This window comes from Quercus robur, chromosome 10 (genome assembly GCF_932294415.1).
Source record: "Quercus robur chromosome 10, dhQueRobu3.1, whole genome shotgun sequence".
NCBI classification, from domain to species: domain Eukaryota; kingdom Viridiplantae; phylum Streptophyta; class Magnoliopsida; order Fagales; family Fagaceae; genus Quercus; species Quercus robur.
In genome coordinates this window covers 27,713,415-27,728,006 of record NC_065543.1, presented here as the reverse complement: position 1 = coordinate 27,728,006, position 14,592 = coordinate 27,713,415, and the positions used below count along the sequence as shown (strand labels likewise).

General features: G+C 38.2%; 1 protein-coding gene across 1 annotated transcript; it reads left to right on the top strand.

The window, feature by feature from the left end:
* The first annotated feature begins 13,756 nt into the window (after positions 1–13,756).
* LOC126703999 (uncharacterized) lies at positions 13,757–14,215 on the top strand. The gene has a single exon (XM_050403042.1). It carries the CDS (start codon positions 13,757–13,759, stop codon positions 14,213–14,215), a length of 459 nt encoding a protein of 152 aa, XP_050258999.1.
* Positions 14,216–14,592: the final 377 nt, after the last annotated feature.

Below are 14,592 nucleotides of genomic sequence, written 5' to 3'. Positions count from 1 at the left end.
AACCTAAACTACACAAGAGATATTCAAAGCAATAAAATAGTAATAAAAATAGAAGAAAAGAAAATAAAAGGGAAGAACTAATACCTTAAACAGAGAGCTTATAGGGCTTGATTTTGATCGATCCCCTCGCTCAATCTACAAAGCAAAATACCAGAAGGTTAGTAAGTCTAGGAGGCTTTGGACCAGAATAGGCCCTAACCAAGAAACCTTAGCTTTAGAATGCTTTTCAAAATAAAAATCTTCTCTTGAATTATTATTATTATTATTTTTTTTGGAGTTGATTTAGTGTGTTTAGGGAAAAGGGCCGTAGGGCCTTTTTATAGTGTTCAAAGACAAGGGCCAAGGCTCTTCCCAGGTGATATGTGATTAGCTCAACCATGTTTTCCATCATTAAATTACCTTACTTAGCTTTTTTGTAACCCTAATGCGTACACTTAGGGTTTTTGCAAGGTTTTCTTTTCCAAAAAAATCCATCAACTAAAGAATTCCTTTGGCTAGGCCTTAAATCAATCCTAGACCCACCTAGTGATATTGTCACTGGGGAATGAAGGCTCGAGTCGTAAAGGGTACAAAATGAGGTGTCTACAGTTATCATTCTTTTGATTTGTGAGCTTTGCTAATGGAATCAAAAGAAAAAGAGACAAATCATTTTGATTTGATGTACGGCTTGAGTCCAACCCACGCACACGACAAAAAATATGCATACATGGGGTGGGGTGCAACTCCAAAGAGTCGTGTAGGATTCGTATGACCGAAGTCCCATGGGTGCTACTTAGGAAATAAGTTGTGATTGGCTCCCAAGAGCATGGTTTGCCAATTTTCAAGCAAAAGGTGAGCAATCTCTATCCTAGAGTCATTAAAAAGAAAAACAAACATGGCCAATGGCCTCATGATAGGGGATCACCCACCACCTACAAATATCAATCAATCAAACAAGGGTGCTCTTATGAGCTAGAAAGGGAATGTATTTTGGGGTGTCAGTCTGTGGCTCTTACCTCAAAGCTTTCAAGGTGGCTTTCGCCTCTATCTCATTCTCTTTTGTGTTCTAGGTAGCTCTTGCCTCTGTCTCAATCTCTTTTGTATTTTGTATGTTCCAAAAGTCTCTAAGGACTTGTGTGTACATGTTTAATTCCAAGAAGGATATGTGCACAAAATCCAATGCCTCTTTATAGTCATGGTGATCTTTTTGTAATCTTTGTGTAAAACTCACTTGGGGGGTTTTCCAAATGTTTCGGGGTCTTTCTATAATTTTCAAATTTCTAGGGCTTTATATGTAAGTTTTTATCCACTGGGGATTTCCTTGTAATTTTCAACTCTCTAAAGGGCATCTCTATAAATGAAATTGTCTCTTAAAAAACTAAAAAAGCACAATGGCTCCAAAATCCTCCCACATTCTTGCTGGAGATAACATTAACCTTACCCGTTGGATAGGTGCCGAACAATTAAGGGAGCCCACTGTACTCCTTTACAGGCCTTGACAACATTTATCCTGAGGTGTATGGGATAGATTAGTGAGTTTTCTAAACTTTTCCCTTTTCAAAGTTTTTCTTTAAGCTTGTGTTCCAATCAATTTTTAGCCTTAAAAATGCTTGAGTTTTGCTTTGGGAAGCACTTAGATGAAAACCTTAGGCCTTAGGATGGGTAGAAACATGTCTAGGATTGATTGGATCTAAGGGGGTTAAAGAACAGCAATGAACACAGTCTAGGTTCACTATGCATACATGGGCTTGTGTATGCATACATGTAGACACTGCATTTGGTTTGGTAGATGGATATGATATGGTTGATGTGTTTGGTTGAAACCCATGATCTTGAGGTTTATGTGCTATAACATGTTTATCCTGATCTACCTTGTGATGTTTTTGCCCTTGGAGATATATATGCTTGTATGCCATGATAGATGAATGCTAGGTTTGGGGATGATTATGACATGTTGATTGCTTTAGATGCATGCTAGAGTGTGTGTGAGTATAACAAGTTAAATGTGCCTTTAATGAGATTAAGATTTGGAACACAATGAGTGGAAGCCGACCTATGGGTCAGGTGGGGTTGGGTGCTTAACACTTTCCCATCCTCGTACTTAAAATCCGGACACATGCTCTGGTAAAAGATTAGTCCTTCCATAAAAGGACGTTATATTTATGGTTCCTAGACTTAAACTAGGTGGCGACTCTATTTACACCCTTTGCCATGGTCCACCCTAGGCCAAGGCGTACTTCCCAAATGAAAAGTCGAGGGGATGACCCATATTGCGGGTGCTTGTGCCACAGTGGTTACTTCGCTGGGGATAGAGAGTTTGATTCCAATGTGTTCCATTTCTTAATCTTGATAAAGACTTATTTAATATTGTTTGCACACTACAGACACCTCATTTTGTATCCGGTTAATAAAATTTAGTCCCCAGTCTCAATGATGAGCTCGATATATCTACAGAAGGTAATTGAAGTTATTTTGATAGTTTGGAAGTAATTACAACTCAAAAGTGCTCAAATCGCTTTGAAAACGATGCTAAAAATGACATTTGCTCACTATTTTGACCATAAATTTTGATTCACAAAGAATATTTAAGTGAAGTTTGTTTCATTGGAAAGTAGACATCTTGGGCTTCATTTTGAACACAAATATTTCCTAATTCGGACTTGTATTGAGTGAGTTATGACCGTTTGAAGTCGGGCCAACTGAGCAGTCCAATTTTCTAGGTTTTAAAATTTCATTTTAAGGTCCCAAAACATCACGCTTTGATGTGAGCCAGCCCATAGACCCTTGGGGACATCCAATGACCATTAAAAAGCCCCGAAAACCCTAATTTTAACTTATAAATACTCATCTTATGTCTCCAATCGAAACCCTAGCTAGAGAGAGTTATTTTTTGGCCTCCATCTTCTCTAAAACGTTAAATCTCTTTTCTAAAAACTCTAGGGCAGCACCTTTGCACGTTTTTTGCAAATTCAAAATCTCTCTTTAGTTAGTTCTAAGGCAGAAACTATTTTCCCAAATCGTTTTCTAAAACCATTTCAATTATAAGTTTGTTCTTGAGTTGTGATTATCCTAAAAACTATCGTGTTCTTCAATTATTCTTGTTCTTTCAATTGAATCTTGTTGTGTAGACACCAAGGCACCGGTTAAATATCAACCAAGTTGTGTTTCATAAGTAAGGTGAGTCTCTCTTCATGGCTTTTCCTTAATTTTGATATTATATAACTTGTGTTCTTATTGTTCTTAATTGATTTATATGTTATACATGTTTAGAAATATGTTTTGATTTATCTGGTTTTGCTTTGTTGTGTCTTACCATGTTGTGAATGAAGAGTTGGATTAATATATTAGAAGCATGTTAGGTTTTTTATTTTATTTTATTTTTATTTTTATTTTATTTTTTTATTGTCATTTTGTTGCTTGCTTTAAAACTGTGTTTCTGGGCATGTATGCGTGCGCATGCTCTATGCATGCGTACGCATTCTCGAAGTATACGTATGCATACAGTTGGGATGTGCACACATACCCTATGTATGTGCATGCATACTCGTGCCTAGAAACGTAGATTTAGGGTTCATAATTTTTGCTTGTTTTATTTAGTTTTAATCACATGTTTAGGTCTTGTTGAGTGTAGTTTTCATATGTTTAGTATTAGGGTTAGTAGAATAACATGTTCCACATGCTTGGATTGATAATTAATAATTAGGGTTTATGTCTTGGTTGAACAGCATGAACATTCATGAGAACTTGAACATGCATTAATGCATAGGTGTTGAGGTGTTATGGTACAGCGAGGTAAGTGAAGTTAAGCCATGCATATGAATATGAACATGCATCTTTGAATATGATGATTGGTCTCATTGATTGATGAATACCATGATGCTAGGTTTGGATGATTAAATATGCTTGATTAAATGCTTTGTTGATGCTATGGCCTTGGATGTGCTTGCTACCCTTGGATATGTATTTTTCTAGATGAATGGTAAGGTTTTTATGCTATGGATGAGTGTGGGACATTTGCCATGTTTTGAATGTTAGTGTGTGTGAGTTTGGAATAACATGTTAGAGGACCCTTTGATGGGATTAAGATTTGAAACACAATGAGTGGAGGCTGACCTATGGGTCGGGTGGGGTTGGGTGGCTAACACCTTCCCATCCCTATACCTAAACTCCGGACACGTGCTTTGGTAAAGATCAGTCCTTTCACAAGGGCGCTATATTTATAGTTCCTATACCTACTATTGGTGGCGACTCAATTTTTCTCCACCACGGTCCACTAGGCCGAGGTGTACTCCTTGTTACTCCCACACACAGACTTCCACTTGGTTCTTTTGTCCCTTTGTAATGGTTGGTGATGAGTGGGAAGGGGGAGGCTCCATTTAGGCCAAAATCTTCTGAAGTTCATCCCACCAACTCACAATCCATGCCATTGCCTATGATGGGCTTTGAGTACATTAATGGTTTGCCACCAATCCATTACGGTCCATTTAGCCTTAAGGTTGGAATTATGGTCCACCTAGCTGTGAGTGACCTATTAATCTATCTCTTTAGGTTTAAGGAGTTTAACCCCACTTAGAGAGATCCTATCAAAAGAAGGTACTTGTAGACACCGCATTTTGTACCCCTTACAACTCGGGCCCCCCTTCCCTAATGATGCTAAAATTCTAAGACTCAAGGTTGGTTTAGGGCCTAATCAGATGTTAAATTGACTTAAGAAATATTAAAATGAAAAATAAAACTTTTGATGAGCAAATAAATCTAGTTTTGGAAAAGTAAAGCCAAGGAAATTCTCGGTCTGTGCACACAGGAATTAGCCTGCGTTCGCGGCCATGATGCATGCGCATGCAGGCCTGAGCTTGAGCGCGCATATAGGGTTTCAGAAACTACAAAAGTCAAATTTTCTGTATTAAAGATTGAGGTTTGGAATGAATCCCACATCGTCTAGGAGTTGTTCCAAACCCCCATTTTCACAATATAAATAGCCATACATGGTACCTTTTCAAAACACACAGAAATCCTAAGGAAAATACAAAGATTCACTAGAAATAGTGAATCAAAGAGGGAGTTTTTTCACAAAATATCCTTAAGTCAATTTTCTAGCCTGGATCTTTGTGTTTAAGATTACTAATCATTTTTTTTTTTAATTGTGAATTGATTTGACTAAGGGGAATGGTAAAAAATCAAGCTTGAAGAGCTTCTGTTTTGAGGTATTAGTTCTAAGCTTTTTCTTTCTTTTTCTTTCATTTGGTTCTGTTTTTAGTAATTTAATTGCTTGTTTTATGTTTCAATATGTTTACATAGCTTAGTTTTAGATAGCCTTGGTATTTCTAAGCACGTTAGGTTGTTAGATTAATTGTTTTGAAGTTTTCTTTGTTTTCTGTGCTACTGCATTTTTGGGCTAGGGTTTTTGAGTAAGCTTGCATGCATTATGCATGTACACGTAGGTCAAAGTATGTGTGCACATGCGTTTGACCAGCGTGTGTAGACTTTTGCATGAGCATGCAGGCCGCTGCCCAAAAACCCTAATTCAAGTTTCTACTTTGTTTTCTTTGCTTATTTCACATGTTATGCCTCTGTTTTAAGCCTTTTTCAAAGATATAATCTCTGCTTTACTGATTATTTGTTTATTTGCTTTTCACATGATTAAATTAGGGTTTATCTTTGGTTTCTTTGTTTTGATGCCATGAACACGCATTCACATGTTCATGCATTAATGCTGTAGGTGCTGAGATGTAGCAAGGTAAGTGAGGTAAGTCATGCATTCATATGAACACGCATGATGTATGTTTAATGATGGATATGGACATGCTTGTTTGAATGAGTTATTCTTAATCACATGTTTACTTGGATCTTTCTATGCTTGTGTTTCTGCCTTGATTTAATGTTTACATGCTTCTACCTTGGATGTGATATGATAACATGATGCTAGATGAATGTTAGGTTGATAAGAGATGCCATGCTAGATGAATGCTAGGTTGTTGTGATATGCCATGATAGATGAATGATTAGGTTTTTGGGATGACTGATGCCATGATTGTATGTTTAGATGTATGCTAGTGTGTGTGTGAATATAGATACAATATTGAATGCGCCTTTAATAGGGTTAAGACATAAGACACAATGAGAGGAAGCCAACTCTAGGGTTGGGCAGTTTTGGGTGCATAACACCTTCCCAAAACCGTACCTAAACTTTAAACCCATACTCTGGTAGTAAGATTAAAAGGTTTTTCCTTGAGAGGACGCTATATACATGGTTCCTAGGCCATTGCAAAACTAGGTAGCAGCTCCCCCCGTTGTGTCCACAGTAACTTTTATATCTTTTGTTTGTTCAACCATATATCTTGTGTTCACCTAATTCTAAAGGACAAATAAAAGATGTAAAGTTGGAAAGGATGACCCAAAAGTTATGGCATACCCCAAGACAATGTGATAAAAAGAAAGGAAGTTCTCACATATAAGAGACTTATCCTAAAATCGAAAGGTATATTTTAACATGAAAGGTTCATAGGATCATAGCCTAGTTGCTATCATAAGCCCAAAATCAAAGGCCTCTTGAAAAAGAAAGTCTTGGGCTTGAGATAAGAAATATGCTATGGACCTAGCTAGCATCCAAGAACCTACAAAGTCGATATGTATCTCCTTAATCTTGGGCCTCCTTGTTGCATGTAAAGGCTTAAAATGATGAGAGAATCATGGGCTTTGAGAGGAAGGCCACAGTATATTCGAGCTAGAAGGCTACTTCAAAACAAAATTGACGATGAATATAAGAAAAGAAGAGCCCAAAGGTGATGAATACATTGTTGGCTTGTATTTGAGACAAAGGGTTGAAAGCCTCTAAGCACATTCTAAAGAAAGCCCATGAGTGTAAGATTGAGAGATTTATTGTAAATGGACCAAGCCCAAGGAAACAAGGTGCAAGGTCCTTGAGAGGTGAGGGAGCGGTTTTGTAATTGGGCCTTCATCAAAATGGATTTAAAGACTTTCTAAGAATATCTAAATAAAAGAAGCTTTTAATTAGGACATGGGCTTAATAAAGATGGGATTTCTTTTCAGGTACCATTGCACTACCAAGATCAAGTAAGTATGTCTCCACTTCAACTTGTTCGAGAAAGCAATGAAAGACGCTTGATTAAGATCAAAATCGCACCTCAAGAAGAGATACCACAAGAAGAAATGGCTGCTCCAATTGATGACACACTCGCACAAAAGATATACAAGGCAATAGAAGATTAAGGCGAGGCTCTTAAAAAGATGGGAAGTCATCTCTCTAAGCTAGAGGAGTGCGAGATCAAGAAGCCTATGCACATAGAGATAAATGAAGAAGAAGAAAAGGAAGATTGGGATGAAAGAGATAAGTCTGATTATGAGAGGAACGAGCAATTTGAGAAGCTCACTGTGGATACCGTGGCCATGAAAGATGGAAAAGATGCAACTAGCCTTTCACAAGGCTTAAGGTATGGATGATTGTTTCTTTAACATGGGTGGTTTGAGTTCCAAAGTTCCTATTGCACTACCTCCCAAGTTCAAGATTTCTGATGCGGAAAAGTTTGATGGGACTGGGGATCCTAAACAACATATTAGGAGATACATAAGTGTTAGGTTCTAATACTTTAGGAACTAATTGTATTAGAACTTCAATGTGTAATGTGTTGGCAAACCATGATCAAAACTTAGAATCTAGATTTAGGCTACTCAAAGTGTGTTTGTGTAAAATTGGAATTGAGTGATTGCAGAATTTAATGGACTAAATTTGCAAGGCTTGATCGATCGAAAATTAGACTCGATTGATCGAACTTCGTGTAGATTGTTTTTTCTACAGAATTTCCAACTCAGCCCAAGCCCATATGACGTGTAGGGTTTTATGTTTTGCTTCAAGTATAAAAGGAAAAATCCTAGCCATGTTTTATAGGTTGTTGATATGCTGTGTGTGAATCTTCTATGAGATCTAGAGGTGTTTACCTTCATGCACACTTAGGGTTATCAAGATCAAGATTGATGTCAAGAACTTGGTGATCTCTTCGGTTGCTGTTTCAAGAGCTTAAAGAAAAACACAAGTAGGACAACTTGTGGTTGTTGTGGATCAAGGAAAAAAGTAGTCTGTGGACTCGGAGCTGTCACATGGTCATGGTAGTAAGTTTTCTTCACAAGGTAGCAATAGGATGTTAGTGGTCTAAGTCTTATTGTAAAAACTTCAATTCTTTATAGCTAGGTTAAATCCTCCCTAGGTTTTTTACCAGTTTGGTTTTCCTAGGTTATCATATCGTTGTGTTATTTACTTTTCCGCATTATTTACATGATATGATTTGATTGTGTTAACCTAGATCTGAATAATTTATCTAAGTAATCACTTGACTAAATAACTGGGTTAAACAACTTGTATTTTATGGGGTCTAAAAACATACAATAAGCATTGTTGAAATGAAGGGGTTAGATGAGAAGCAAAATTTGCAGGCATTTCCTCTCTCACTCATGGGAGGTGCATCAAGATGGTACTATAGCTTGGATCCAAGTAAGACCAAAGTGTGGAATGAGCTAGTGAAATCATTTGTGGATCAATTAATTTTCAATATCATGATTGATGTGACCTTAAGAAATTGGAGACCACTAAGCAAGGAATTGGGGAGACCTTCTTCGAATACATGATAAGAAGGAAAGGGAAATTATCTGAGATGATTGATAGGCCAAATGAGAAGGACCAAATCAACATGATTAATAAGAACTTACTTCTGGCATACAATAGTAGGCTTTTGTCATCGCCTATTATTTCTTTTGGAGAATTGTATGATTGTGGAACTAGGATTAAGGATGTCATCAACAATGGAAAGTTGGAGAAAGGGGAGAATAAGCTTCCAATAAAGAAGATATATGGGGGAGGAGAAACCACTTCTAAAGCACATAACCTTGTAAATGTGAGTGCCATTATACCCCAACAATTTCTAGCCTACCAAAGTTTCATAAAGAAAGCCTGCCGAGAGTTTTCTGACCTAGGAATGATCCTTACCCAAGCATATGAGAACCTAGCTTCCAAAGGATTCCTAAAGCCTTTAGATCCCACACCAATGCCTAATCCTGTACCTCCTACTTGGAACCTTAATGAATACTGTCACTTTCATCAGAAATCTGGCCATAAGACCTACAATTGCTTTCTCCTTAAGCATGAGATACAAGATTTGATAGACAATGGGACTCTCCCAAACCCAAATGTCATCACTAAGCCTAACATTAGGAAGAACCCCTTACCCGATTATCACCAAGCTCCTCCCCCATATCAAAATTGTGTACAAGTGGAAGAGGTTGATTGGGATTGCTCTAAGCTGATAGAGGTTGTGGAAGTCAAGATGGTTGAAATCCAAGGAATATGTGATGAAGAAGATAAGGATTTAAAGAGTGCTATAGCTGTGTGGGGTATACTTCCCAAAGGAATGTTCAATTTGAAGAAAATGATCCTAGAAGACAATGTTGTAAACATCACTAGGAGTGGGAAACACTACAAACCATTCTTTTTGGAGAATGATCACCTTGGAAGGAATATAGAGGAAGGATCAAGGCCCGTTGAACTCAAGAGGAAGATAGGGTCTTGACCTACTTGAAGAAGACTCAAGCTCATGTGCCTGTTTGGGGTTTGCTAAAGGCCTCTCATAAGCACCGCAATGTACTCCTAGATGCTTTGAATGGAAAAGAAGTGCCTACATAGACTAAACCTTAAGAGGTTTTATCTCTCATGGGAGTTGAGGCCCCATCTCATCCCTTCCTTACCTTTTTCAATGAAGAGCTTCCTCTCAAAGAAGCCTCTTATACTAGACCTTTGCAAAAGTACTGTCAAATGCATGGGTGCCAAGGTTCCAATGGTGCTTATTGATAATGAATTCACGTTGAATGTATGCCCATTTAGGACCGCTTTTAAGGTTGTCTTGGACTTAGAGACAATCATTTCTTCTCCTTTGACTGTTAAAGCATATGACAACACCTCAAGGAAAGTTATGGGAACTTTAAAAGCTCCTTGCAAAATTAGTCCGTTGGAAACAATTGTGGAATTTCATGTGATGGACATCACTCCTAACTACAATCTTCTTTTAGGAAGGGCAAGGCTTCATTCCATTGGAGCTATTCCTTCTACTTTGCACTAAAAGATGAAGATCCCATGGAAAGGAGAGATTGTTGTAGTACTTGGAGATGGTGAGATCCTAGCTCCTGTTTGTGGGCTTGAAGGGGAGGACAATGAACTCCAAATGAGTGGCTTTGAATTCGTAAACATGGCTGATTATGGATTGAAGGATGAGAAGTACGCTACGGATTTGCTCCCATATTGTAGTCATGGGGTGATTGCAATGATGAAAAAGATGGGGTACATGCCTGGTATGGGTCTTGGAAAAGAAGGAAGAGGGGTAGCTAAATTCCTCAATTTCAAGACTCAACTGACTAAGGAATGTTTGAGATTCTTTGAAGGCTGTGATGGAATCAAGAAGAACCTTTGTACTCTCAATGGGAACTTTGTGAAGGAAGGAGGAGACTTCCCTTTTTGTGGCTTTCTCGAGCTTTAGATTGACAAAGATGGAAAAGTATATCCCGACTAGGAGATCTTCCTTGAGGAGAAGCTCACTTTCAAGGAGAAGCCTATTGTGGTGATTAAGGTTGGTTCAAGAAGGGGTTTACTAGATGGACTGCATGGACGCTAAAGCAATGAGAGCTATGTTGGAAGTTGAGGGGAATGTGCTCATCATCACAACCAAAGACCTAAATGATCCTTCTACCTTCATCATGCCTACTAATGGGCAACTTAGCAATTGGACTTGGGTTGGGTTTTTTTTATAATAGCATGGGAAAGATGTCTTGTAATGCAAGTTCCAATGTACTTTTTGGCATTTTTAATAAGATGAATTATGATTTGGCTTATTTTGATGTGTTCCATAATATTGTAATTCTACACTTAAATTATTCTAATGAATTTGAAAATGAAATTAATAAATAATTGGAAAAGAAAATTGAACCTATGGAACCAACTTTTGAAACTCTTAATTTGGGCAATGATGAGAATCCACATTTAATTAAAATTGACTCAACTTTAAATGAACAAGAAAGAAAGGATCTCAAAGAACTCCTCACTGAATTTCAAGAAGTGTTTGCATGGTCTTATGAAGATACGTTTGGTATTGATCCTGAGAGAGCACATCATCACATTGACACTCTTTCTCACATGGTGCTTGTCAAGAAGAAATTAAGACGCATAAGAATAGAATGGCTACTAAGATCAAGGAAGAGGTCACAAAACAGTTGAAAGTAGGGTTTATCAAGCTCGTACACCAAGCTGAATGGATAGCCAATGTTGTGCTTGTGCCTAAGAAGGATGGGATGGTTAGGATGTGTGTGAACTTTAGAGATCTAAAAAAGGCTTGTCCTAAGGAAAATTTCCCTTTGCCTTACATGGACGTCTTGGTAGATAATACTGCTGGTGATATCCTTTATGGATGGTTTTTCGGGATACAACCAAATCAAGATGGCTCCTAAGGATATGACTAAGACTACTTTCACCACTGAATGGGGAATCCGTTGTTACATAGTAATATCATTTGGGCTCAAGAATGCAGGTGCAACCTACCAAAGGATGGCCACAGCCTTGCTACATGACATGATACAGAATGAGGTGAAGGTATATGTTGATGACATAATCATGAAGTTCAAAGATAAATAAGGCCACATAACCAATCTAAGGAATTTCTTCGAGAGAATCAATGAGTATTGACTAAGATTGAACCCACAGAAATGAACTTTTGGAGTATTTGCTAGAAAATTACTAGGCTTCTTAGTTAGTGATAGAGGGATAGAATCTGACCCATCAAAGATCAAGGACATATTGGACATGCCTCCACATAAGAGCAAAAAGAAGATAAGAGGATTTTTAGGCCGGTTGCAATACATTAGCCAATTCATCGCCAAACTCACTTCCACATGTGAGCCCATCTTTAAACTCCTGAGGAAGAATGAACCCCATACATGGAATAATGAGTGGTAGAAAGTGTTAAGGACATATTTTGTGTAATTGGCTAATCTTTTGACAAAACGCACTTTACTTGTATTTGGGTAGATCTAGGATGTGTTTAATACTTCAAAAAACATGTTGTTCAAGTCTAGTATTAAAGACATGAAGATTGGACCAAGAAACAAGTGAAGAAAAGCTGTTCATTAAAGCTGGACAGATAGCTCAACACCTGCGGACAGATAGCTCGACAGTTGCTCGACACCTCTCAACAGCTAGCCTATCTATCGAGCTCTTCAGTTGATTGTTATCGCAATCTCGACACCTTTCGATAGCTGGTGGATCGATCGAGAAAGCTCCTGTCTACTCGATAGCTCCTTGATAGCTTCTCGATAGTTGTATCTGTCGAAGTTTAAAGCTCGACACCTCTCGACAGCTCCCGATCGATCGAGGTTACGGGAATTCAAATTTTCAGATCTGATTTTTGGCCCATACTAACATGTATGTGTAGGATTTCTTTTCTCACAACCCTAGACCTATATAAGGTTTATTTTAGAGGCCGTCACATAAGAGAATACAATGAGAACATATGCAAAAGGTGACCAATGCCTTATTCTCTCTGAAAGAAGCTACTGCGTCTTTGCGCCTTAGGGTTTTGTAACCAAGTGCTTCTTGATCTTCATTGTTGATGAAGTGAAGAACTTTGCAGCCAACATCTTCTTCAAGTTGGTGAGTGAGTCATGTACTGGGATTCATGCAAAGGAGTTAGTCATGTACTGGGATTCGTGCATCAAAGGGTGGCGTTCAATAATTGAAGAGTTCAGAGGTTTTGAAGTGGTTGAAGGTTTCTATTGTGAGTTCATCTATGAGAATTGTAGAGTCTAGGGACAAAAGTTTTGTACTAGATTTGAAACTTCTCTTTACTATAGTGGATTGCTTTTTGGGAAGGTTTCCCCCCAGGTTTTTTTACTGTGAAACTAGGTTGTTTCATTGGTTTTCCTGGGTTATCATATCTTGTCTTATTTGTTTTTTCACTGCATGATTTTGACATGATATTGATGTTTGTTTGTTTTAACAAGTTTTATTCATAATAAATCTAATTAATAACTTGGGTTTAAAACTTGTTAACTGGGGTCTAAATTTCCCAACAGAAAGCCTTTGAACTTATTAAGAAGTATCTTCTCCACCCCCCCTGTCTTGGTACCTCTAGAGCTCGGGAAGCCTTTGCTTCTCAATCTCTCAATCATAGGGGATGCAGTAGGAAGCATGTTAGCTTAAGAAGGTGATGATAAGGATGAGAAATCCATGTACTACTTAAGCAAGAGATTCCATGATTATGAGATACACACCCATAGAGAAATCATGCTTCGCTCTTGTATGGGCTGTACAGAAACTAAGACATATCATCTTACCATTCCAAGTATGGATAGTTGCTAGAATGGACCCATTGAAGTACCTATTTGATAAGCCTACTTTGAGTGGGAGGTTGTGAAGATGGTTGATCCTACTAGAAGAATTTGACTTGAAGTATATGGCTAGAAAAACCATAAAAGGAAGTGCCGAGTCAGATTTTTGTGCTGAGAACCCTATAGAAGGAGAAAGTGGTAGGGAGGATTTCCCAGATGAGGACATTTTGGATATAGAACTAGGGACGTAGAAGATGTATTTCGATGAAGTTATGAACCAGTATGGAAATGGGATAGGGGTACTCTTGCTCACTCCCGATGGGTCTTTTGTACCCTTGGCCATTAAGTTGAACTTTGAAGCAACCAATAACTTAGAGAATATGAGGCTTGTATCGTCGGTATGGAAGCCCTACGAGAGCTAGGAGTAAAAGAAGTTGAAGTATTTGGAGATTCAACTTTGGTTATAGTCCAAGCACATAAATTATGGAAGGTGAAGGAAGAACACCTAAAGCCTTATCAACAATACTTGGAGGAGTTGACAAGAACCTTCGACAAAGTTGAATACACCATCATCCCTAGGGCTCAGAATCAGTTTGCAGATGCTTTGGCTACTTTGGCGTTTGTAGTTGAAATACCCAAAGGAGTATGGACACGACCCTTAGAGATCAAGCAAAGCAATCAATTGGCACACAAAGAGAAGGGCCATTTAGCTGTCTTAGCCATGGAAGAGGAGAGAGTCCCTTGGTTCTACAACATCATGAAGTTTCTAGAGTTAGGAAGTTATCCTGATGGTGCCAATAGAAAAGAGTGTCATTCAGTTAGGATGATAGTGATGAAATACCTTCTATATGGAGGTTAACTCTATAGGAAGTCCTATGATGGGGTACACCTTTGTTGTCTGAAGAAAAAAGAAGCCGACAGAATCATGGAAGAAGTCCACCAAGGAATTTGTGGTCCTTACATGAATGAGAGGATGTTAGCAAAGAAGATCTTGAGGGAAGATTATAACTAGAATACAATGTAAACCAATTGTGTGGACTTCATGAAGAACTACCATGATTGCCAAACACATGCAAACTTGAACCATGTGCCACTTAGTGAGCTATACAGTATGACCTCTCCATGGCCTTTCTTGGTATGGGGCATAGATATGATTGGAAGGTTAATTCCTAAAGCCTTGAATGGCCATGAGTACATCCTAGTTGCAATTGATTACTTAACCAAGTGGGTAGAGGC

Bases quoted from the DNA above. Each gene is read 5' to 3' on its own strand.
- LOC126703999 (XM_050403042.1), top strand. From the start codon at position 13,757: ATGGAAGCCCTACGAGAGCTAGGAGTAAAAGAAGTTGAAGTATTTGGA.